At 59.2% G+C, this 20,577-nt stretch overlaps 1 protein-coding gene across 1 annotated transcript in view; it reads left to right on the forward strand.

Moving 5' to 3' along the window:
* The first annotated feature begins 1,731 nt into the window (after positions 1 to 1,731).
* The window catches only part of HMCN2 (hemicentin 2), a 35,070-nt gene continuing 16,224 nt past the window's right edge, over positions 1,732 to 20,577 (forward strand). Inside the window, exons 1-39 of the mRNA XM_066562936.1 lie at positions 1,732 to 1,960; positions 2,860 to 2,930; positions 3,725 to 3,883; positions 4,042 to 4,164; positions 4,258 to 4,429; positions 4,759 to 4,865; positions 5,088 to 5,208; positions 5,303 to 5,575; positions 5,700 to 5,844; positions 6,114 to 6,235; positions 6,323 to 6,595; positions 6,683 to 6,824; positions 7,386 to 7,513; positions 7,894 to 8,007; positions 8,115 to 8,264; positions 8,891 to 9,085; positions 9,280 to 9,375; positions 9,722 to 9,846; positions 10,124 to 10,268; positions 10,378 to 10,490; positions 10,744 to 10,900; positions 11,082 to 11,244; positions 12,929 to 13,056; positions 13,165 to 13,273; positions 13,512 to 13,681; positions 14,193 to 14,288; positions 14,397 to 14,573; positions 15,598 to 15,717; positions 15,881 to 16,042; positions 16,235 to 16,522; positions 17,044 to 17,211; positions 17,378 to 17,491; positions 17,667 to 17,753; positions 18,259 to 18,444; positions 18,843 to 19,007; positions 19,383 to 19,496; positions 19,609 to 19,751; positions 19,916 to 20,066; positions 20,304 to 20,522. Of these exons, the coding sequence (XP_066419033.1) occupies positions 1,732 to 1,960; positions 2,860 to 2,930; positions 3,725 to 3,883; positions 4,042 to 4,164; positions 4,258 to 4,429; positions 4,759 to 4,865; positions 5,088 to 5,208; positions 5,303 to 5,575; positions 5,700 to 5,844; positions 6,114 to 6,235; positions 6,323 to 6,595; positions 6,683 to 6,824; positions 7,386 to 7,513; positions 7,894 to 8,007; positions 8,115 to 8,264; positions 8,891 to 9,085; positions 9,280 to 9,375; positions 9,722 to 9,846; positions 10,124 to 10,268; positions 10,378 to 10,490; positions 10,744 to 10,900; positions 11,082 to 11,244; positions 12,929 to 13,056; positions 13,165 to 13,273; positions 13,512 to 13,681; positions 14,193 to 14,288; positions 14,397 to 14,573; positions 15,598 to 15,717; positions 15,881 to 16,042; positions 16,235 to 16,522; positions 17,044 to 17,211; positions 17,378 to 17,491; positions 17,667 to 17,753; positions 18,259 to 18,444; positions 18,843 to 19,007; positions 19,383 to 19,496; positions 19,609 to 19,751; positions 19,916 to 20,066; positions 20,304 to 20,522 (5,920 nt within the window). The remainder of the gene's footprint in view (positions 1,961 to 2,859; positions 2,931 to 3,724; positions 3,884 to 4,041; positions 4,165 to 4,257; positions 4,430 to 4,758; positions 4,866 to 5,087; positions 5,209 to 5,302; positions 5,576 to 5,699; positions 5,845 to 6,113; positions 6,236 to 6,322; positions 6,596 to 6,682; positions 6,825 to 7,385; positions 7,514 to 7,893; positions 8,008 to 8,114; positions 8,265 to 8,890; positions 9,086 to 9,279; positions 9,376 to 9,721; positions 9,847 to 10,123; positions 10,269 to 10,377; positions 10,491 to 10,743; positions 10,901 to 11,081; positions 11,245 to 12,928; positions 13,057 to 13,164; positions 13,274 to 13,511; positions 13,682 to 14,192; positions 14,289 to 14,396; positions 14,574 to 15,597; positions 15,718 to 15,880; positions 16,043 to 16,234; positions 16,523 to 17,043; positions 17,212 to 17,377; positions 17,492 to 17,666; positions 17,754 to 18,258; positions 18,445 to 18,842; positions 19,008 to 19,382; positions 19,497 to 19,608; positions 19,752 to 19,915; positions 20,067 to 20,303; positions 20,523 to 20,577) is intronic.

Consider the following 20,577-nt stretch of genomic DNA (forward strand, 5'->3'; position numbering starts at 1 on the left):
CGTCCCAGTGCCTGGATGTGCCCCTTGGCAGCCCCCTGCTCCTGGCAGGGCTCACAGGGGGCTCACAGCCTGGACTGGGCTCTCACGTGCAGCGTTGGCCATTCTGCTCTGCCAACTCTCCTGGAAACGAGCCCTGCGAGGCCTCCCTGGCAGCCACATCCCTGTGTCTGCTCCCCTAACGAGGCTGACTAATTGTTTTCAGGAGGCCAGAGGAGATGCCCTAATGGTCTGAACAAGGAGGCTGTGTTTGTGCAGGGGGTTTTGTGCAGGGGTGCTTTGAGCCAGCACATGGTGGGAGCTCCCAGGGATTCCTCCCCTGTGCCATGGAATGGGCAAGGACAGGCACAGGCTCCAAACCACGGTGGTTACCCAGAGTCTGTGCCTTAAACCCCAGCAGGGAAGGGGTTAAAGCCCAGCTAACAGGTGCCCCTGGGACTGGGAGCACTGGTGGGTGTGGGAAGGGCTGGCTGGGATTAATTTGGTGATGAGGAGAAGCTGTTGGGGGTTGGTTGTGCCAGCAGTGCTGGTGCTCCCTGCCAGGGTGCAGGATGGAGCTGGCATGCAGACTGGTGACTGTGGGTGCTCCAAGGTAGGTTTTGAGGCACTGTGGGGTGGGGGACACCACTCAGCTCTGTGGGGCTGGGAGTGCAAGCCCTGGTACTGGGACAGGAGGGGAACAGGCCACTGGCACAGCCCCAGGGGCAGAAGTGTCGTTGCTCTGCTGTGAGGTTGTCCTTGCCCGCTCTGAGGTTGGGCTGGGCTGAGCCCAGGCTTGCAGGGATGAAGAAATGCACAGAACGGTCCCACCGTCCTGTGTGTGGGGTATGAGATGGGTGATCTCCAAGGTCCCCCAGCTCCTGTGCCTGGGAGGTGCCGCTGGGGGTGCAGGAGGTGCCCAGCTTCACCTGGAGCCGGCTTTTGGCCGTGGCTGCGCGCTGGCTCCCGCTGCGGGGGAGTTGAGCAAGAGCAGAGCATCCCAGCGGAGCAGCGTGAGCTCAGCGCTCCGCACCCGGCCAAGCGCTGCCTGCCCCGGCCAAGCGCTGCCTGTCCCAGCCCACGGCCCGGCTCCGGCTCCGTCTGTGCTCTGCGTGGCTCTTTGCTCCCTGTTCGTGGGGTGGCTGCGTGGCTGAGCCCCCCACAGAGCCCCCTCCCCTCCAAGCCCCGTTGCAGACCCCCGTTCCAGGGCCCTTTGCCCAGCAAGGGGGAGTTTCGAGTCCTTGGGGCTCCTTTCACAGCTGTCTCTCCCCCGCTGGGGTTTGGCAGGGTTTCCTCACAGGTGCTCAGCTGTGACCCCCGTGTCCTCCCCTAACCCCCTGCTCCCCCCAGCAGAGCAGGGGCTCTCTGAGCCAGGGGGTCAGGGCTGGGGAGGGGGCCTGGGCAGCGTTTCTGACAATCCCGTGGGCTGCAGGATCTGCTTCCCAACCGCTCTATCTCCATCCCGATTCCCTCCAACTCCCACCCACCTCCCTGCCGCGTCGCTGGCTCCAAAATTCCGCTTTTTCCTCCCTCCCTCCCTGCTCCCTCCCAGAAGTTGAACGCTGGAGGAGCAGGTCCGCAGCTGCGGAGGGCTGGGCGGTGCCTGCCCGGGGTCCCTTCGCTGTCCCCGCCGCGTGTGGCCCCTCGCACACCGTGTCCCTCCCTCCCTCCCTGCTGCGGGGACGCTCCCAGCGGCTCTGCGGGAAGGACGAGGACAAGAGGGGCGCTCCTGACACCTGAGCGTGTCCCCCCGCCATGCCGCCCCACGGAGGGGTGTTCGTAGCTCTCTGCACGCTGCTGGCCCTCGGTGCGGCCGAGAGCCCCCCAGGGTGGGCCACTCTGGCCTTTGTGTTCGATGTCACCGGCTCCATGTACGACGACCTGGTGCAGGTGATGGACGGCGCCTCGCGCATCCTGGAGCGGACGCGCAGCAGGAGCACCAAACCCATCAGCAACTACGCCCTGGTGCCCTTCCATGACCCAGGTAGGTCCGGGACAGGCTGAGGGTGTGTCCTGCCATGGAGGGGCTGTGAGGAGCTGGGCTGTGCCCCTGGCTGGGTCTGTGCTTGAAGCGTGCACTTCACAAGTGCTCACACTGCTCCTTCTCCCTGTTTTAGATGCCGTGGTGAGTGCTGTGCTGGGGATGACACCTCAGCAGCTGGGCTGGGGCTCCTGTCCCCAAGCCATCCTGGGGGCACAGGCTGGGTTGTTTGCACTGTGTTAATCCCAGGGGTGCTGGCACTTTGTTGTGGGTGGCTCTTCCCCTTCCATCCTGCTCTGTCTCCTTGGACTAACCATGGGGGTATTTCTGTCCAACTCCACAACGAGCTTCCAGGTCACCTCAATAAAAACAACACTTGCTAAGAGGCTTTGGTAACTTGCTGTGATACCAGAATCATTTCTTTCTGCCCCTACTTTTGTCCTGTTTTTGTGCACATCCATAAAAGAGCAGCTGCTCCCCAAAAGAGCCCTGGCCTCCTCCAAGGAGAAAGGCACACAAGCTTTATTTTCAGCTGAAACACAGAGTTGAGTGAAATCATTGGCGCCAGACAGGGAAGGAGGCAGAGGCAGTGAATGGATTCCTGCATTGCTTTGCTGGGAGCCTCCCCCAGTAGAAAAGGGCACAGGGTTTGCAGCTCACCCTGGCTGGGACCACCCAGCGTGTCGGGAGAAATTCCTGGCTGTAGGAATAGTCTGCCAACGTGGTCATAGTATGGGCACAGGGGCTGGTCTGCCCAAAGCCACCTCTCTGCTGGTGCCAGGCCAGGGTAGATGCTGGACCCTGAGTCTCACGGGTGCCGGGAGCACCAGCAGTGTGGGTGGTGTTGGAAGGAGCTGGTGCCGGGCTCAGAGGACTGAGTGGTGGCATCTGTGTGCTTGCAGAGGTGGGACCTGTCACCCTCACCACGGACCCCCAGCTCTTCCAGCAGCGCCTGCGGGAGCTCCATGTCCAGGTAGGCATCCTCAGCCCCCATCCTTGGCACTGCCTGGCGGTGGGTTCTGGGGGCAATTCCTGCATCCCCCACAAGTGTGATGGGGGTTCAGGCTGAGCCAGACTGGCTGGGGGCTGCACACAGGGCTGGGAGTGGAGAGGATTGGTGATGATGCTGTCCCAGAGTCCTGCAACAGGGCAGAGAATTCCCAGTTCACAGTTCTTATGCTGATCCCGGAAGAGTTTGCCCAGACTCTTCATGGAACCAAAAATCCCCTTTTCTACAACCACTGCCTGATAATTGAGTTTTTAATTTCTGGGTTGTTTTTTTTTTTTTAATTTTAAATTACTTTGTCTGTTTTCTGCCAGCTGAAATGTTCCCCGGGAGCTTAATCCTGCTTTATCCATCCCCACTCTTGCCCTGCCTCCTGTGAATTGCTAAATCCCTGTGGCTTTTCCCTTCGGATGCAGCTGTTTTGGCAGGAGGTGTCACGCTCAGGCTGCAAATGCTTTCCCAGCCCTTCGGGGTGCCAAGCCCTGGGAAAGTGGGAGCTGGTCCTCTCTGTGCCAGGAGGTTTCCCTGGGGGGGCTGGCACAAATGTGCCCACTTAAAGCTTTCTGTGACCATGGATCCCCAAATGGGTGCTTTAATTATCCTCGTTAGCGAGACAGGGCCGGGTCCGTGTGATCCCGAATGTCCCTGCAGTTCCATCCCGCTGACTCCAGTAACATGAGGCCGTTCCTCCCCGTGAGCATCCCCCGGGTGGGATCCTGCCGGGAGCTGAGCCCTGGGTGGCTCCGTGCCTGTGTCCCCAGGGCGGGGGGGACTGCCCGGAGATGAGCGTGGGCGCCATCAGGGTGGCCGTGGAGATCTCGCATCCCGGCTCCTTCGTTTACGTCTTCTCGGATGCTCGGGCCAAGGACTACGAGCAGCAGGAGGAGCTGCTGCGGCTGCTGCAGCACAAGCAGAGCCAGGTGAGCGGCCCCGGCTCCTGCGGCTGCAGCACCGCATCAGCGAGGCGCAGAGATGAAACCCTCGCACTGGGGGAATTTTGCACCCCCCGGGGCCGATTCGATGTCCTGGGATGCTGGTGGGTGCCAGCTGTGTCCCCTCCCGCGGGTTGCTGTGGCAGGTGGTGTTTGTGCTGACGGGGGACTGCGGGGACAGGAGCCACCCCGGGTACCGCGTGTACGAGCGCATCGCCGCCACCAGCTCAGGGCAGATCTTCCACCTGGACAAGCAGCAGGTGACAGAGGTGAGTGGGGACACCTGGCCCCTTGTGCTGAAGTGAGGCTGTGCCGGCTGGGGAGGGGAGATCCAGGTTTAATCCTCCCCTGACTGCCTGCAGGTGCTGAAGTGGGTGGAAGAGGCCATCCAGGCTTCCAAGGTCCACCTGCTGTCCACAGACCACGAGGATGGTGGGGAGAACACATGGCAGGTCGCCTTTGATCCCAGCCTGAAGGAGGTCACCATCTCCCTGAGTGGCCCTGCCCCAGGGATCAGGGTCCAGGATCCAGCAGGTAGGAGCTGGGAGAGGGACAACAAGGAGAAGGTGGGGCTTTGGCCCCCACAAAGACCTCAGGTGAGGACAAGCAGCAAGGGGTTCACAAAACCTGCCCTAAAACTCAAATGAAAAGGTGATGAGCTACAAAGCCCCCAGCAAACACCAGCACATGTCCCTGCTCCCCTCCCAAGCTGCCTTTGCCTCTGCCTTTGAGGGTTTTCCCTGGCTGTGAGCTGTGACGGGCTCTGCACTACCCTGAGCCCTGAGGGAGGTGATTCCCAGCTGCTGTAGGAGCCAGGGGATGGACCTGGCTTGCCCACCTGAGGCATTCACTTCCTGTCACAGGAAAGGTCCTGGAGAAGGGCCGAGGTCTGAAGGAGCTGCTCAGCATCCCCAACTCAGCCATGGTGGTGGCCCTGGAGCCCTACGAGCCAGGGACGTGGCTGGTCACGGTAGGCTGCTGGCAGAGCTGCACATCCTCTGCCTTTCCCTGATGGATGTTTAGCTTGCCAGGCTTTTCCAGGGGTGGACTATCCCCATCCATCTCTGGCCAGGCAGAGGATGTGTGAGCAGGCTGGAAGGGGCTGGCTGCAACTTCTCCCTTCCCATCTCCTCTCCCTTCCCATCTCCTCTCCCTTCCCTCCCTCAGCACTTGACTCTCGATCTGCTTCCAGACCCGGAGCAGTGGCCGCCACTCGCTGAGGATCACGGGCATCAGCAATGTTAATTTTCAAGCCAGCTTCTCCACCCAGCCGGAATTTGACACCAGCCAGCCCGGAGAGCGGCCGGTGCAGGGTGAGGCTGGTGCTGCCCGAGGGGCTGGGTGCCGCATTTGGGGGTTTTGCAGCCGGGAATGTGGTTGGTGGTTTTTTCCCTCCCCGCTTTGCAGGTCTGCCCATCTCTGTGCTGCTGAACTGCACGGGTCTGAGGCCGCCTGGGCGCCTGCAGGAGATCGAGCTCTTCAACACCTCGGGCCACGTTCTGCTCTCGCTGCCCGTGCAGCCCCTCCTCAACTCCTCCGCTGGCCCCAGTGCGCAGCTCTGGGTGGGCTCGCCGCTCTGGGTCCCCCCGGGGGACTTTCTGCTGAAGGTGAAGGGTGAGGATGGCCAGGGCCACCCCCTGCACCGCCTCTCAGGGGTCACCTACACCAGCGTGGTCCCCGGTGAGTGCAACCCGCGGGTGCTGAGCAGGGACCAGAGGCTGCAGCACCGCCTCTGCTTTGGTTTCTCCTTAGTCGTTCTGCTTCCAAGGGTGCTGTACATCTGCACATCCCCAACCCCTTCCAGGTCTGCCTAAAGTGAACATCTCCAGCAATATCCAGGCTTACAGCCGTGAGCCACAGCTCATCTCCTGCTCTGCACAGAGTGAGGTCCCTTTCCAGCTGCAGCTCAGCCGTGGCAGGAGGAAGCTTGGGGAAGAGCAGCTCTTCAGGTGAGCGTCTGGTATGGCCCAGTGAGCCCCAGGAGGGTCCCATGTGAGTCCCTGAGCTGTGCCAGATGAGGGGTGCTGTGTGCTGTGTGAGTGCCTTCAGGTTCTGAGCATCCCAAGAGGAAAATCCCAAGGGGACAGGTCCACAGCAAATGGAGATGCACCTCTGCCTGACTCAGATGAAAAAAAAGCCCCAGGGAGTAGGACTAGGATGGTGGCATGGCAGACCCACGGTGGGAGTGATCCATATTTTCATCTCTCCCTTTTTGCAGGATTTCAGGGAACATCAGCTGGTTGATCCCTGCAGTGTCTGAGAGTGATGAAGGCTTTTACGAGTGCACGGCCACGAGCAAGGTCGGAGTGTCCCGGGCCCGCGCCTACCTCTCTGTCTCAGGTGGGGGCTGCTTGTGCCAGGCCTTGGAGCCTTTCCCATGGCTGGGCACAGGCTCCTTTCACCCAGGCATCCATCCCACGTTTGTAGAGCCACCACCACGTCTCATCGCCCCGGGCAACATCACAGCTTCACCGGGCCAAGACGTGGTCATGTCCTGCGTGGTGCTGGGGGATGTGCCCTACAACCTGACCTGGAGCTGGGATGGGAAGGTGGCACAGCCAGGGGACGGCAGGACCCGGCTGCTGCAGAACAGCTCTCTGGAGATCAGCCACGTGCAGCCGGGGGATGGGGGCCTGTACGAGTGTGTGGCACAGAGCGCCCGTGGCACTGCCACTGCCTCGCTGTGGCTCTTCATCCAGGGTAGGCTGTGCCCCTGTGTGGGAGCCTGGCCTGGGCGAGGGTGCTGAATGGCACCTGGAGGCTGAGCCCTGCTCCAACCCCGTGCAGAAGCGCCGTGGGTGAAGGTGGACCCCAGTCCCCAGCGTTTCAGCAGGGGCCAGGAGCTGCGGCTGAACTGCACGGCCGGGGGCCACCCCCAGCCCCAAACCACCTGGAGGCACTGGGGCTGGCCACTGCAGCAGGATGAGAGGTAACCCTGGGGAGCCCGGAGCCTCCATCCTGCCTGTCCCACAGGGATGGGGGTCCCCTTGCAGGGATGTACGAGGTGAGGGGAGGGAGGCCTGGGGCTGCCATAGCCCTGGAAAGAGGGAGGCATTGCAGTATCCCAGCCCCTGCTCCTGAGATGCTTGGCATGCTGCTGGCCTTAATTTCCTACATTTATTTTTAAACTGTCCTGCCTTATCCAGGTCACTGTCCCCACTTTGCACACCTGGTGTGAGCTCAGGTCTCAAAATACTCCTTGTACTTCCCCTTAATTTCTTCTGCTTTTTGCCTTTCAACTCCTGCCCGTGTCAGGCTGTGAGTGCAGGGGTTCACTTTGGTGAAGGCTTTTTCATCTCACAAGCCCAATTCTCAGTGCTTTTCCCTGTTTCAAAGCAAAGTCCTTCCCTGCAGCAGCTGGCTCTAAGTGCTGACCCACATCCACCACATGCCCAGCATGGCCTGAAACCTGCTTATTTATATCAACACATTTTCCATCATCCCTGTTTCCACAGGGCTCATTTCTCCCTTTCTCTCCCATTTGCTGCAGGGTTTTCAGGGATGCTGAGGGTTCCCTGCACATCAGGTCTGCTGTCCCAGAGGATGCAGGGAATTACAGCTGCTATGCCAGCAGCACTCTGGGCTGGGATGAGCAAGTGGTCACCCTGGAGTTCACTGGTACCTGATCCCTGGCAGCACACTGGGAATGGGGCTGTGTGTGATAAAGGGTGTTGGGGTCAGCACAGTGGGAATGGGGCTGTGTGTGATAAAAGGCACTGGGGGACAGCACCTTGGGGATGGGGATGTGTGTGATAAAAGGCACTGGGGGACAGCACCTTGGGGATGGGGATGTGTGTGATAAAAGGCACTGGGGGACAGCACCTTGGGGATGGGGATGTGTGTGATAAAAGGCACTGGGGGACAGCACCTTGGGGATGGGGATGTGTGTTATAAAGGTGTTGGGGACAGCTCCCAGGGCTCTGGGTTCCCCTTGGGCTGCATGGCATTGCCCCCAGAGCAGCAGAGGGTGACCAAATTCACCTCTCCCCACGGCACAGAACCCCCTGCCATCCTGGCAGTGACGCCCAGCCTGAAGGTGCTGGTGGGCGAGGATGTCACCCTGGAGTGCTGGGTTTCAGGGTGGCCCCCGCCCCGCATCGTGTGGCACAAAGGTGAGACCGGGGCCCTCACCGGGCCCCCTCCCCCGCCCCGCGGGGACACCGCCCGTGGCTGTGGCACGGCAGGAGCCCACCGAGGCGCTGACACGGGGCTCTGGCAGGGGAGCAGGCGCTGGCCGCGTTCCCGGCCGGCAGCCAGCGGGCGGTGCTGCGGCTGCAGGCGGTGCGGGAGGAGGACGCGGGGCTCTACGGCTGCCGGGCCCTGGGCGAGGCGGGCACTGCCTCGGACAGCACCGTGCTGCACGTGGGATGTAAGTCCTGCCGTCGGATGTAAGCCCTGCTGCGTCCTACCGTGGGACCCGAGCCTTTTCCACAGCTCGGCTTGGTGCCTCAGCTCCCCTTTGCTGCTTTCCAAGGCTTCCCAGCAGGGAGGTGTTGGTGCTTGGCACAGGAATTCCAAGCTTTGGGAAGATGCAGGAGGCTCAGCAAGTGGGAAAAGACAAGGCAGTTGTTTCTGCACAGGGACATGAGGTCTTGGGGTGCAGCTGGGGATGCAAAGTGCATGCAGTGGGATTAGGCAGAGGTGGGGGCTGACTTTTGTCTGTCTGAAAATGCAGGTGGAAATCTTTTGCTGGAGGCAGAAGGGATGAAAGAGCATGAGGAGGAGGAGGGAAGGCTCTGCATTGAGGGCAGCAGGGTTTAAAGTAGTTAAAGGTGGAAAAGTGCAAGTTATTTTGCTGAGCCAGGGGTTGATGAGTGTAACTGGAAGAGGTAGAAACTGCAAAGGCTCTGTCAGCTTTGGAAAAGCACCAAATGTGGGTCTTGTAACTTGTCAGGGCACCCAGCCCATTGGTTTTGCAGCCCCATCCCTTCTCCAGGCTCAGCTGTGGGGATGCTGGACCTGCCTGAGCCCTTTCTCTGCTGCTCTCTCCTCCAGCTGCCCCTCACTTTCCTGAGCCCCTGGGCGACGTGGAGGTCAAGGTTGGGGACAGAGTGAGCCTGCCATGCCGTGTGGAGGGATCTCCCCTGCCACAGGTCACCTGGTCCCGGCAGGACGGGAAGCCTGTGGTGGGCTGGCAGGGCCCACGGGAGGTTTCCAGCCAGCTGGAGACTGCCCAGCTCCTCATTGACAGTAAGAGCTGAGTGTGCATGCATTTATTTGTATTTTTAACTCTGGTGTGCAGTAACAGCCTGCAAGAATCCAGCTCTGAGCAGTCTGTCCCCACTGGAGATGGTGGTGGGGCAGGGGAGGGTGGTCCCTGCCTTGGAGCTTGCTCAGGGCTCTCCAGCCCCACCAGGCTGAGGCTTCTTCCCACTGTGCTGCAGGTGCCTCGCTGGATGACCAAGCCATCTACATCTGTGAAGCCCAGAACGAGTTTGGGAAGATCCAGGCAGAGATCAAGCTCACAGTCACGGGACAGGGTTTGTTTTTCAGTGCTTTGCTCGTGAATCCATCCCAGTGAGCCGGCAGGGGTGAGGGCAGAGACCAGAGCAGCTGTCTCTGGTCCTGAGCTGGCCACAGTGAATGCTCAGAGACCCCAGGGCAGGGTTTGGGCAATGCCCTTGCAAGCCCTCTTTGGCTTCATGTGCTGCCACGGACTCACACTGCAGTGAATATCCCCAAATTCCTGGGGAGTGGAATCAGAGCTGGCTTATGCTGAGCCAGGATCCAGACCTTGGAACAAAGGTGATCTACCTCCATTCTCCTGAGTGCTCCTGGCCAGTTTATCACTGATTAATGCTGATTCTCTTTCCCCCTTTCAAGCAGCCCCAGAAATAGCCCTTGCATCCCCCGTGGTCCGTGTGCTGCTGGGCCAGCCCGTGTCCCTGCCCTGTGTGATCCTGGCTGGGAGCCCCTTCCCAGCCCGCCGCTGGCTGAAGGATGGGCAGATGGTGAGAATTCTAAGCCTGCTGGGATCTTGGCTGGGTGGGTGGGTGGGCACCTGCCCCCTGGGAGGGCTTCACTGCAGGATGGCTCCCCCAGCCTTTGGGGCGAAAGCTGCCAGTGAAAGAATCCAGCAGAGCATTTGTGTTGGGAAGGCACCGTGGGTTTATCTCCACATCAGAGTGCTGCTCAAGGATTCATTTCTGGATGTGCCCCAAAGATGCAGGGATGTGTTGGTGTTTGACCCTGCCACCTGTCCTGTCCCTGCTCTCTGCCCGTGTCCAGGTAGCCCCGGGTGGCCGCTATTCCATGCGGGCTGATGGGAGCCTGCACGTGGAGCAGGTGTCCCAGGGGGACGCAGGAACCTTCACCTGTGAGGTGACCAACGCCCTCGGCTCGCACAGGCAGGACGTGGCCCTGGTCATCCACGGTGAGTGGCAGGGAGCTGGGTGTCCCCTCTGAGCAGTGACACAGGGCAGGTGCTCTCCATGCTGGATGTGGCCCTGGCCATGCAGGACGAGGCTCCTCTTCCCTCCCAGCTCCTCCCAGCATTGAGCCTGGCCCTGTTCTGGTCACTGCCACCGAGGGAGCTGCTGTCACCCTGCAGTGCAATGCCACCGGCGTGCCACCCCCCACTGTCACCTGGGCCAAGGTAGGGGACAGGGACAGGGGGCTGTGTGCCCCTGCCAGCCCGGCTGGGGCCATCCTCGGGTTCAGGGAAATGTGTTTGAAGGGGTAGAGCTCTCCAGAGTGGCTGTGGCTGCCTGGGGAGGTGGCACCAAGTGCCCTGGGGAGCTGGGACCAGGGTGTGGCCTGCCCTGATGTGTCCAGAGCTCTCTTCTTGCCTTTAGGATGCTCAGCTCATGGGAGAATCTCTGCCTTTCTCCCTTCCCTTTCCTCTGTAGGGCACAGAGCCTATTTCACCGAGCCCACACTACCAGCTTGACCCCAATGGGACTCTCCTGATCCCTTCATCGTCCCCTGGGGATGCTGGCACCTACTTCTGCACAGCCACCAGTGCAGCAGGGTTCTCCAGCCGGGAGATGCAGCTCTCCATCAGCAGTGAGTGCTCAGGACAGCTCCAGAGGGGTCTGGAGGGAGAGAGAATGACCTGGGAATGCTCCTGGCATCCTTGGAGCACCAATCCAGGTGCCAGATGGGTTTGGAGGATGGGAAGAGGAGCAGCGAGGGCTGTGGGGCACCTGAAGTGTCCCTGCACCAGCTGTGCCCCCTCTCCATGCAGCAAAGCCCAGGATCAGCGTGAATGGATCACAGACATCAGACCCTGTCCCCATCCTGGCTGTGCTGGGGCAGGAGACCACCCTGCCCTGCGAGGCCCAAGGATTCCCCCCTCCCCTGGTGGTGTGGAGCCGGCAGCCCCAGCCCCTGCCCCTCGCCAGCACCAGGTAAGGAGGGTTCTGGGTGCTGGGGCCACCATCTCCAGGGATTTTGTGTCTCTTCAGAGAGATGCCAGGTCCATGAAGGGACTGAGCTGCTTGGCAGGGGGACGTGAAGGGCACCCCTGGCATCCTGTGGGCAATGCAGGAGCTGAGGCAGTGAGCAGGGCTGCATTAGCTCTGCTCTCCTTGGAGAGCACCAGGCTTTTCTTCCATCTTCCAAACATCTGGGACCAAGCAGCTGCTTCCCATCATTCATGTGCCTACCCTGGACACGGGGTTGGGAAGGAAAGGCAGCTCCAGTGCAGCTCCTCAGTCTGCTGTCTGTCTGTCTGCCTTCCTGCACATTCCTGCCTTGTGCTGTCACAAGGTCAAGGATGTGCCTGGGGATGGTGAATCCCTGAGGGAAGTGTTGGACCAGGGCCTGGTGCTTCTTGGGACAAGGTTTGGCACAAACACAGTTTTTAGCCCAGCAGTGGCTTTGTCTGCCCTGGGATGTGGGGTTTTAGGCCAGTTCAGTTCCAGTGAGTGACTTCTGGAGGGACAAATCAATTTGTAGATGGCGTTGAAGCTGATGACAGCCATGGGACAGTCAGTTAATGTGATTTGGTGGGTGAGGATAAACTCATATCCAACCATTCTCCAGGTTATCTGGTGTCTTGGTCTTCCAATGTTTTCCCCATGTGTTAGCACCATGTTGGAAGGGATCCCTAAAGCCACGGGCCCTGGTCTTGGGCTTAAACACTTCTTACCTGTCCCTGAGGATGGCTGTGGCCTGGGGAAGCAGGAAGGCAGCTTGGTTTTGCTCTTCTTGGGGCATGCATTGCCTTGCTGTTCATGCCTGCTTTGCCATGGCTGTTCCTGGCTGACCTGTGCTGCTCCCCACATCTCAGCTGGCCTGTCCATGCTGGGTGATTTATGGGAGCACAGCAGGAGGAATCTGCAGCCGTGGGCTGAGATGATGTTATGTCTGTGGAGCACAGATGGGGCTGGCAATGAGAGCAGGGCCAGCTCCAGCTGCAGGGACTGAGCTCTGGGGGGACCCTGGTCCTCCTCCATCCCCCTGAGCTCATGTGCTGCCTCGTGCTGAGCTCGTGCAGGGGCTGAGCAAAGGGGATTTGCCCCCATGGGCAGCTGTGCCACTGTGGTGGTGTTTGCAGGGGTCCCAGGACGAGGGAAGAGATGAGAATCTTGACTCTATGTTTTAGAAGGCTGATTTATTATTTTATGATATATATTATATTAAAAGAAAATGGTATATTAAAACTATAATAAAAGAATAGAAGAAAGGGTTTCATCAGAAGGTTAGCAAGGAAAGGAAAAGAATAATAAAATGTTGTGACTGACCAGAGAGTCTGAGACAGCTGGACTGTGATTGGCCATTAATTAAAAACAATCACATGAGACCAATCAAAGATGCACCTGTTGCTTTCTACAGCAGGAAATAATTATTGTTTACATTTTGTTTCTGAGGTTTCTCAGCTTCTCAAGAGAAAAATCTTAGCAAAAGTATTTTTCAGAAAATATGTCTGTGACAGTGCCACCCTCTTTGAGTGGGAGGTGGCCATGGTGACCTTCTCTTGGCTGTCCTGGGGTGATGGTGAGCTCTGAGCCCTCAGCTCCTGCTCAGGGTTGGGTGATGGATGACATGGCTGTTTCTCCCATCCAGCTTTTCTGTTCCTTCTCCCCCAAGGTTCAGTGTCCTCCCTTCAGGATCCCTGCACCTGGCTGAGCCCCAGGTGACAGACAATGGCCTCTACACCTGCACGGCCACCAACGCTGCAGGGAACGCCTCGCTCAGCTACAGCCTGCACGTGCAAGGTTCAAACACCCTGCCCATGTGCCCCTAACCCTCCAAACCCTTGGCTGCCTCACACCCCTGTGCCAGAGACCGAGGGTGGTCACAGCCTGAGGTCCCCTCTCCCCCAGCTCCCCCCCAGCTGTGGATTGGTGATGGGGAAAGGCACCTGGCAGCTGTTGCCAACACCTCCCTGAGGATTCAGTGTCACGCCAGGGGCATCCCCCCAGCCCAGATCCAGTGAGTGCTGCACTGCTGAGGCTCCCTGTGCTCCCAGGATGGGTGCTAGGGGTGACCCTTAGGGTGAAGGCATCCATTCCTTCTCCTTGTCCCTGGTGTCCCCTGCAGGCACTGCCAACCCCATTCCAGGGGACAAGGGGACAGTCCTTGCTGCCAGCAGCCCACTGCTCGCCCTGTTGGTGTGCAGAGACAGGGTGTGGGTGGTGGCAGGACTTGCTGCCCGTCCCCTTGCCCGCAGGTGGCTGAAGGATGGGCACCCTCTGGAGGGACAGGATGGAGTGGTGGTGTCCGAGGATGGTGGCACTCTGCTGCTCACACGAGTGGGACTTGGTCACCAAGGGCTCTACGTCTGCCAGGGCAGCACCTGGGCAGGGCTGGCCCAGGCAGAGGTGCAGGTTTCAGTGCATGGTGAGTGCAGCATCTGGGGTGAGGGGGGCTGTCCATCTCCTGTGTGTTGGGAGGAATGTGGCTGCCCAAAGAGGTGGGAGTTCTTGGCCCAGATTTTTGGTAGGAGCAGGGTCACTGGCTTGATCCCTCAGGATCTTGTCCTTGGTCAATGAAGCTGAGAGGTGATGGCATTGGCAGCACAGTAAATCCTTGACTGGTGTTTCCTGCTGGAGGGTCCTCCCCCAGCCCCATTTCCCCTCCACCAGCAGGACGTGGCTCTGAAGCTGAGCACAGAGATCCCTGCCTGGGAAGAATGGATGTCTCATCGAGGCAGGGACCAAACCTCTGGCTAGTTTGGGGAGCAGTGGTGGCACCGTGGGGGGATGTGGTCCCCTCCCAGAGCAGGGACTGAGCTGTAGCCCCTGGCTGCTGCTGTGCCAGGAGCCCTGGGTGAGCCTGGCTGTGCCCCAGGGCTCTGCCCTGTGCTGGCTGCAGGCAGACAGAGCCGCTGACAGGGGCTGCTGGGTTGCAGTGCCTCCGACCATCGAACCCAGCGCGGTGGATTTGGCCATCCCCGAGAACGGCTCGGCATCCCTGGAATGCCTGGCCTCGGGGCTGCCTGCTCCCGGTGAGTCAATCCTGTCCTCAGCTCCTGCTCGCGAATCCGTGGGCTTTTCCCTGGCTGAGGGGGACAGCAGCATCGTTCCTCCCAGCTCAGCTCTCTGCTGCCCTGCAGACATCGCCTGGTACAAGGGGCAGGAGCGGCTCTGGGCCGGAGCGGGGCTGGCGCTGTCCGGGGATGGGCAGCGCCTGGAGCTGCCCCGTGCCCGGCTCTCCGATGCCGGCAGCTACCGCTGCGTGGCCTCCAACGCGGCCGGGCTGGCTGAGCTCCGGTACAGCCTGCGGGTCACCGGTGAGTGCAGCTGGGGCGGCTTCCTGAGAGATGGGGGCATCTCTCCATCTCCCCTGGAATATCGTGTGGCACCGGTGGGGTTGTCCCAGCCCTCAGGATACATCTCTGGGAGATGGCTCTAGCAGAACCCTGTCCTCTGCTTCATCTGTAATTCCAGCCATGCAATCCCCTGTGTTCATCTCAAATGATATCCTGGAAAGCCATGGCCCCATGGATGGGTATTTCCAGGTCCCCATTACAGGGTCACCCACCCACCCTGTCCCTTTTGCACCCCGTGTGCCTGGTGACATTTCTGTCCCCCCAGACTCAGTGGTGGCTCCAAGACAGGCACTGGATGCTTTTTCTCCCTTGATCCAAGCACCCCTGCAGCTTCCCAGACCATTCAGCATGTCCACAGCTCCGGGGGCTGAGCCAGGCCCTGGCTTTTCCCAGGGATGCTCTAGCTGGTGGAAGTCCTGCAGGCAGGTGGCCAGGGCGTGGAGAAGATCCAGTTCTCCTGCTCTGGGCTTGTTCCTGCAATCTCTTCCCAGGGAAATGTTTGCACGTCTGCCGTCCTGGCTCGGGTGCATTGTTTGGGTTCTGCTGTTTTTGTTTTTCAAGGGTTTCTGGGTGTTGAGGCTTTTCTTCTCCAAACTGATATCCCTCATGGGAAGGAGTTACCATTTTCCAGCCAGCTGTATTTATGAGCAGCTGAGAACATCACCCAGTAATGGAAAGAGTTGGGTAACCTTCTCAGTGAGCAGGGCTGCCTAATAAGGCTGTGTCTGGCCAACCTGACCTTGGCTTGTGTGTGGGATGCTTGGTCATCCTCTGCTGTGGGCCACGTGCAATTAAAAGCATCCCTCGCTTGGCTGGAGAGACAAGATTATTGTTTGCACATGGAGCCAGGGCAGGGGAATGTCGCTGGGGTTTTTGTGGCACCCAGCAGGGCTGCAGGGGGTGTGTATCCAGCAGGATGGAGCTCCAAGCTGCCCTTCTCCTCTTGCCCAGTGCCATCAATGAGCTGCTCCTCTCATCCCTGCAGTGCCTCCATCCTTCTCCTGGCCGGAGCCCGAGGCCGTGTCCGTGCAGGAGGGACAGCCTGTGCAGCTGGCCTGCGAGTGCCATGGGACCCCCCTGCCCACCCTGAGCTGGTGGAAGGATGGTAGGGCCCTGTTCCTCAGCCTCATCTCTCCCCACATGGGCTGACCCAGCCGTTGTTCTCCTTGGAGCAAGGAGTGCTTGTTGTTGAGCAGAATCCAGCTTGTGGGTGGGAATTTGTCCTGCTGGGAGCCTGAGGGGAAGCTGCTGTCCCTTTCCCTGGGCAGGTGAGCCCCTCTCCAGCCAGCCAGGGAGCCCAAAGCTGGTGTCCCCAGGGGGGAACGTGGTGTACATGGAGAAGGTGGAGTTGCTGGACCAGGGGACGTACACGTGTGAGTGCAGGAATGCTGCTGGCAGCAGCAGCAAGGAGCATCACCTGGAGGTGCAAGGTGAGCATGGGGCACCAGAGACCTGTGGGGGCAGCTGGAGCTGTTGGGACTTCTCTCAGTGCAAGGTCCAGCTGGACCCTAAAGCCATTTCCTTGGATATTTTGGAAGGGATGCTGCTCCCTGGGTCAGATTTGCCCCATGGCTGAGGGAGCTGCTGCTCATCCCCTCCACCCCCTGTCCCTCTGCCCACAGCACTGCCAAGGCCCCAGGGCAGCAGCAGCAGCAGCACCCCAAGGAAGGTTTCTGTCATCGAGGGTGGTGAGACAGTTCTGGAGTGCGAGGCCATGGGCACAGCAGCCCCGTGGGTGACGTGGGTGAAGGACGGGCAGCCCGTGGCTGCTGGGGATGGGCTCCTGCTCACAGAGCAGGGGAGGAGGCTGCACATCCCCAGGGCAGAGGTGGCCCATGCAGGACACTACACTTGCCTGGCTGCCAACACAGAGGGGCAGGAGCAGAGGGAGTTTGAAGTTGTGGTGCATGGTAAGGATGTGGGATGGGGCTGGGGGTGGGGTGGATGCAGGCAGGATGAGGAGGGTGGTGATGGGGAGTAACTTGATGTGCAGCAGGTGTTGGACAATCCAGCAGGTCCCAGGGTTTTGCTTCAGGAATAGCTGTAGAGCTGTGTCCAACAAGTAGGAGTTTCTTTCCAGAGCCATCACAGCAGATCATCTCATATAAAGTCCTCTACTACCTCATGGGTCAAGGTCACTTGAGTTATAAAAGTTCTGGGGTGGCTCAGGCCATCCCAGTGTGAGCCTGTAAGCCTGGGCTCAGGTGTGCAGGTAAGTGGCACATACTTGCTGTGGGTCACCTGTCCCACAACACCTTTAAAGTCACCATCTCCAGGTGATGTTAATGATCCTTCTGGGTTCATGTCCTAAAACTGGACAAAGCAAGAAGGTGGGAAAACCCAGGTTCACCCAGTTCTCCCCTCCTTGCTTTGCTCCTTTGATGTCCCAGCTGCTTTGCAAATGAGTGTCCATCTCCTTTTGCATCCCCAGTTCCTCCTGAGTTCATTCAAGGATCAGGACTGACAACCAATGTCAGCGTTTCCCTGCAAGGATCCCTGACTCTGACCTGTGAGGCCACTGGCATTCCCCAGCCCAGCATCACCTGGTTCTGGGATGGCTCTCCTGTCACCCCCAGCGAGCACACACAGCTGCTTTCAGGTCAGAGGTCTGCTTTGGGAACGTGTTTTGCCCCAACACTGATGAGTTCAAACTCATGGTGGAGCTACAGCCCCACAGGAGCACAGTTCAAACACCCCTCCCATCCAGCTGGCATGTGCTGGTACCTGGATCCAGGCCCTGATTCCCCTCTGCTCTGTCCTTCCAGGGGGCTGGCTGCTCAGGCTCACCCATGCACAAGCCCAGCATGGTGGTCACTATTCCTGCCTGGCCAGCAACATAGCTGGGGAGGCCAGGAGGCATTTCTATGTGGAGGTCCTAGGTAAGGAGGGCTCTTCTGTCTCCTCCAGGATTCCTGCTGGGGTTTCAGAGCTCCACCCTTGCAGGAACAGACATGAGTTAAGACTGGCCATGCTGGGTGTGCTGGAGTCCTTAGGATGTGAGCTCAGAGGCCAAGCTGGCCAGCTGCTGAAATCCCTGGGGGCTTGTGTTCCTAGTTCCTCCCCACATTGAGAATGCAGATGAAGAAGACACCTTCAAGGTGCCCGAGGGCCACGCTGTCACCTGGTCCTGCCTGGCTTCAGGTGAGCATCGAGTGGGGAAGGGAGGTGGCATGAGCAAGGGGGAGATGGGGCCCAGGGGCAGACCTGAGTCTCACTTTGGGGTGTGGAACAAAGGGATGGCTCCAGGCAGAGACATGGAAACAGCTGAAATGGGCTGCAGAGCTCGGTTGGGATGGTTCCTGGCTCTGCAGTTGTGCTGTCCGGGAAGGGCTGGGGAGGGGACGCCCATGTGGGGAGCCTGTTCCACACTGGAAGATCCAATCTTTCCCAAATGGAGCTAAAACTTCTCTAATCTCATTTCTCCCTTTAGTGATGGGAATAATTAATCACCTCCCACTCAGGACAGTTCTTTCTTCTTGCTGGCTCATCCAGCAGCTTCTAAAATCCTGATCCAGATCATGATAATGTTGATTTGGGATGATGTCTCTGCTTTTCAGAAAAGCTCTGACAGTGATCCCAGCCAGGCTGTGCTCACACATGGAAAAACTTCACACAAAGGCCAAAGCCCATTTTCCATCCCTCACAGGCAACCCACAACCCAAGATCACCTGGATGAAAGACAACCACCCTCTCCCTGGCACCTTCTCCATCTCCCCTGATGGGTCCTTGTTCCACATCCCCCAAGCCTCCCTGGCCCATGCTGGTCTCTATTCCTGTGTGGCCTCCAACTCTGTGGCAAATCAGACCAAGAATTACCTGCTGGATGTTTTGGGTATGAGATGCCTTTGGATGGAGGCAGGGTCTCAGGTGTGAGCAGACTTAGTGGGTTTTAATGGCCTGCCCCAGGTAGGTGGGGAGGATCCCTTAGTCCTGCAGCCAAAGCGTGTCAGGGACCTGTCCCAAAGCCCTTGTGAGACCTCCTGGAGGAGCAGAAAGCACCTGCTTAGTGCAGGATCCATCTGTGATGGTGGCTTGTGGAAGGGGGGATGTGTCTTCTGGGTCTCTGTGGTTTTGGAGGGCAGCAGGGCAGGGCAGAGTCTGAAGCTGGCACAGGCTGGGTCAATTCCAACTGCCTGAACTTGGATCGTGCTCTCTGGTGGGGGGATGAAGCACTGGGAAGCTGAAGTGTGTGTGCCAGTGCTGATCTAACACACAACCACGTCTCTGCAGCCAGTCCCACCTCTGCTCAAGATGATTCTGCAGAAGAGGTGACAGTGATCATCAACAACCCCATCTCCCTGCTCTGCGAGGCCCTGCCATACCCATCTCCCAACATCACCTGGCTCAAGGACCAGGTTCCTCTCAAAGCATCCAGAAATGTCCTCCTGCTCCCTGGTACTGTGCTGCTGTTCCCTGGCTCTGCATGACTGTGGTGGCCCCTTGCTGTGCATGCCCTGGGGAGTGGGGCCTTTTCTTGGTCTGGCAGGGGTGCAGCACAGTGAGAAGGTGAGAAATCATCATCCTGCGGGACCTGAGGGCTCAGGGATCAGCTGGATGCTGCTCCTCCAAGTGCTGCATCCTCTGATAATAACAAGACTCCTCAGTGCTGGTTTTTACAAACCTGGGACTGGGCTCTAGAAGAGCATCAGGCTCCCTCCAGCCAGGCTTGCAGGTGCTCAGCAGATCCCTAGGGATGCGTTCAGGTGCTGCATGGGGAGAGAGAGCTGTGGCTGTGAGCAGCAGCCCTCTCAGGAGACCCCCTTTGTCCAGGTGGCCATGGGCTGCAGATCCTGAATGCCCAGGAGGAGGACACAGGCACCTACAGCTGCATCGTGGCCAGTGAGGATGGGGAGGCTGTGAAGAGCTATGCTGTGAAAGTCCTGGGTGAGGGAGCTCCCCACATCCTTCCTAATTCCTGCAGTGACCCCACCACTGTAACCAGCCCAGTGCTGCTTCCTTTGGCTGCCTTTTGCTTCCCTTTGTCTTTCCCCACCAGTTCCTCCTTGGATTGCCAGAGAGGATCCTCTGGGGGAATTTGCTGTGAAAGAGGTGAAAGCCAGGGTGAACAGCACAGTGGTGCTGGAGTGTGAGACCTGGGCTGTGCCCGAGCCAACCATCCACTGGTACAAGGACAAGCAGGTGAGGTCCAGCTGTGACCAGGGAGGAGCTGGGACTGTCCCAGGACTGTCCCAGGACTGTCCCAGCTGGATGGAGTGGGAAGATACCCTTTACACAGCTGGCTGGGCTCTGCCCCACTCCTGGGTGTGTAATCCTCCTCCTGCCCTTCTCTTTCTTCCCTTCAGCTTCTGGAAAGCTCTGAACACATCCAGATCCTCAGTGAGGGGCAGGTCCTCCAGATCCAAGCTGCTGGTGTCTCGGATTCAGGGCACTACACCTGTGTGGCCACCAATGCTGTGGGTGAAGATGACAGGGACTTCATTGTGCACATCCAAGGTGAGCCCTGGGCAGAGAGCCAGCACCCAGAGCAGGGGGTGTCTCAGCAAGGGCAGGGGGTCCTCAGGGCCACTTGTGGGAGCAGAGAAGGAAAAGTTAAAAGTGAGCAGGAAAAAAAGTTAAAGCCTGCTGGAAAACAACAAACATCTCCTCAGCTGCAGTGAGGGCAGGTGCTGTGGATGCACCTGGGGATCAATGTCCCCGTTCCCCACAGCTGACCACAGCCTGTCCCCGCAGTGCCCCCCATCTTCCAGCAGCAAACAGGCCCCAAAGAAGCCCTTGAGATCTTTTATCGGGAGGAGGACCAGGATGGGGAGGTGACAGAGCACCGACAGGCTGTCCTTGGCCAGCCCACCGCTCTCTACTGTGACACCAGTGCCATCCCACCCCCCCAGCTCACTTGGTACAAGGATGGGGAGCCCCTCTCCCCTGGCCTGGGGGTGCTGATGCTGCAAGGTAATGGGCAGTGGGTGTGAACCCCCCTGTGGGGCCTGGGGGTGGTCCTGCTGCA

The sequence above is a fragment of the Molothrus aeneus genome, chromosome 19 (assembly GCF_037042795.1).
Source record: "Molothrus aeneus isolate 106 chromosome 19, BPBGC_Maene_1.0, whole genome shotgun sequence".
Classification (NCBI taxonomy): Eukaryota; Metazoa; Chordata; class Aves; order Passeriformes; family Icteridae; genus Molothrus; species Molothrus aeneus.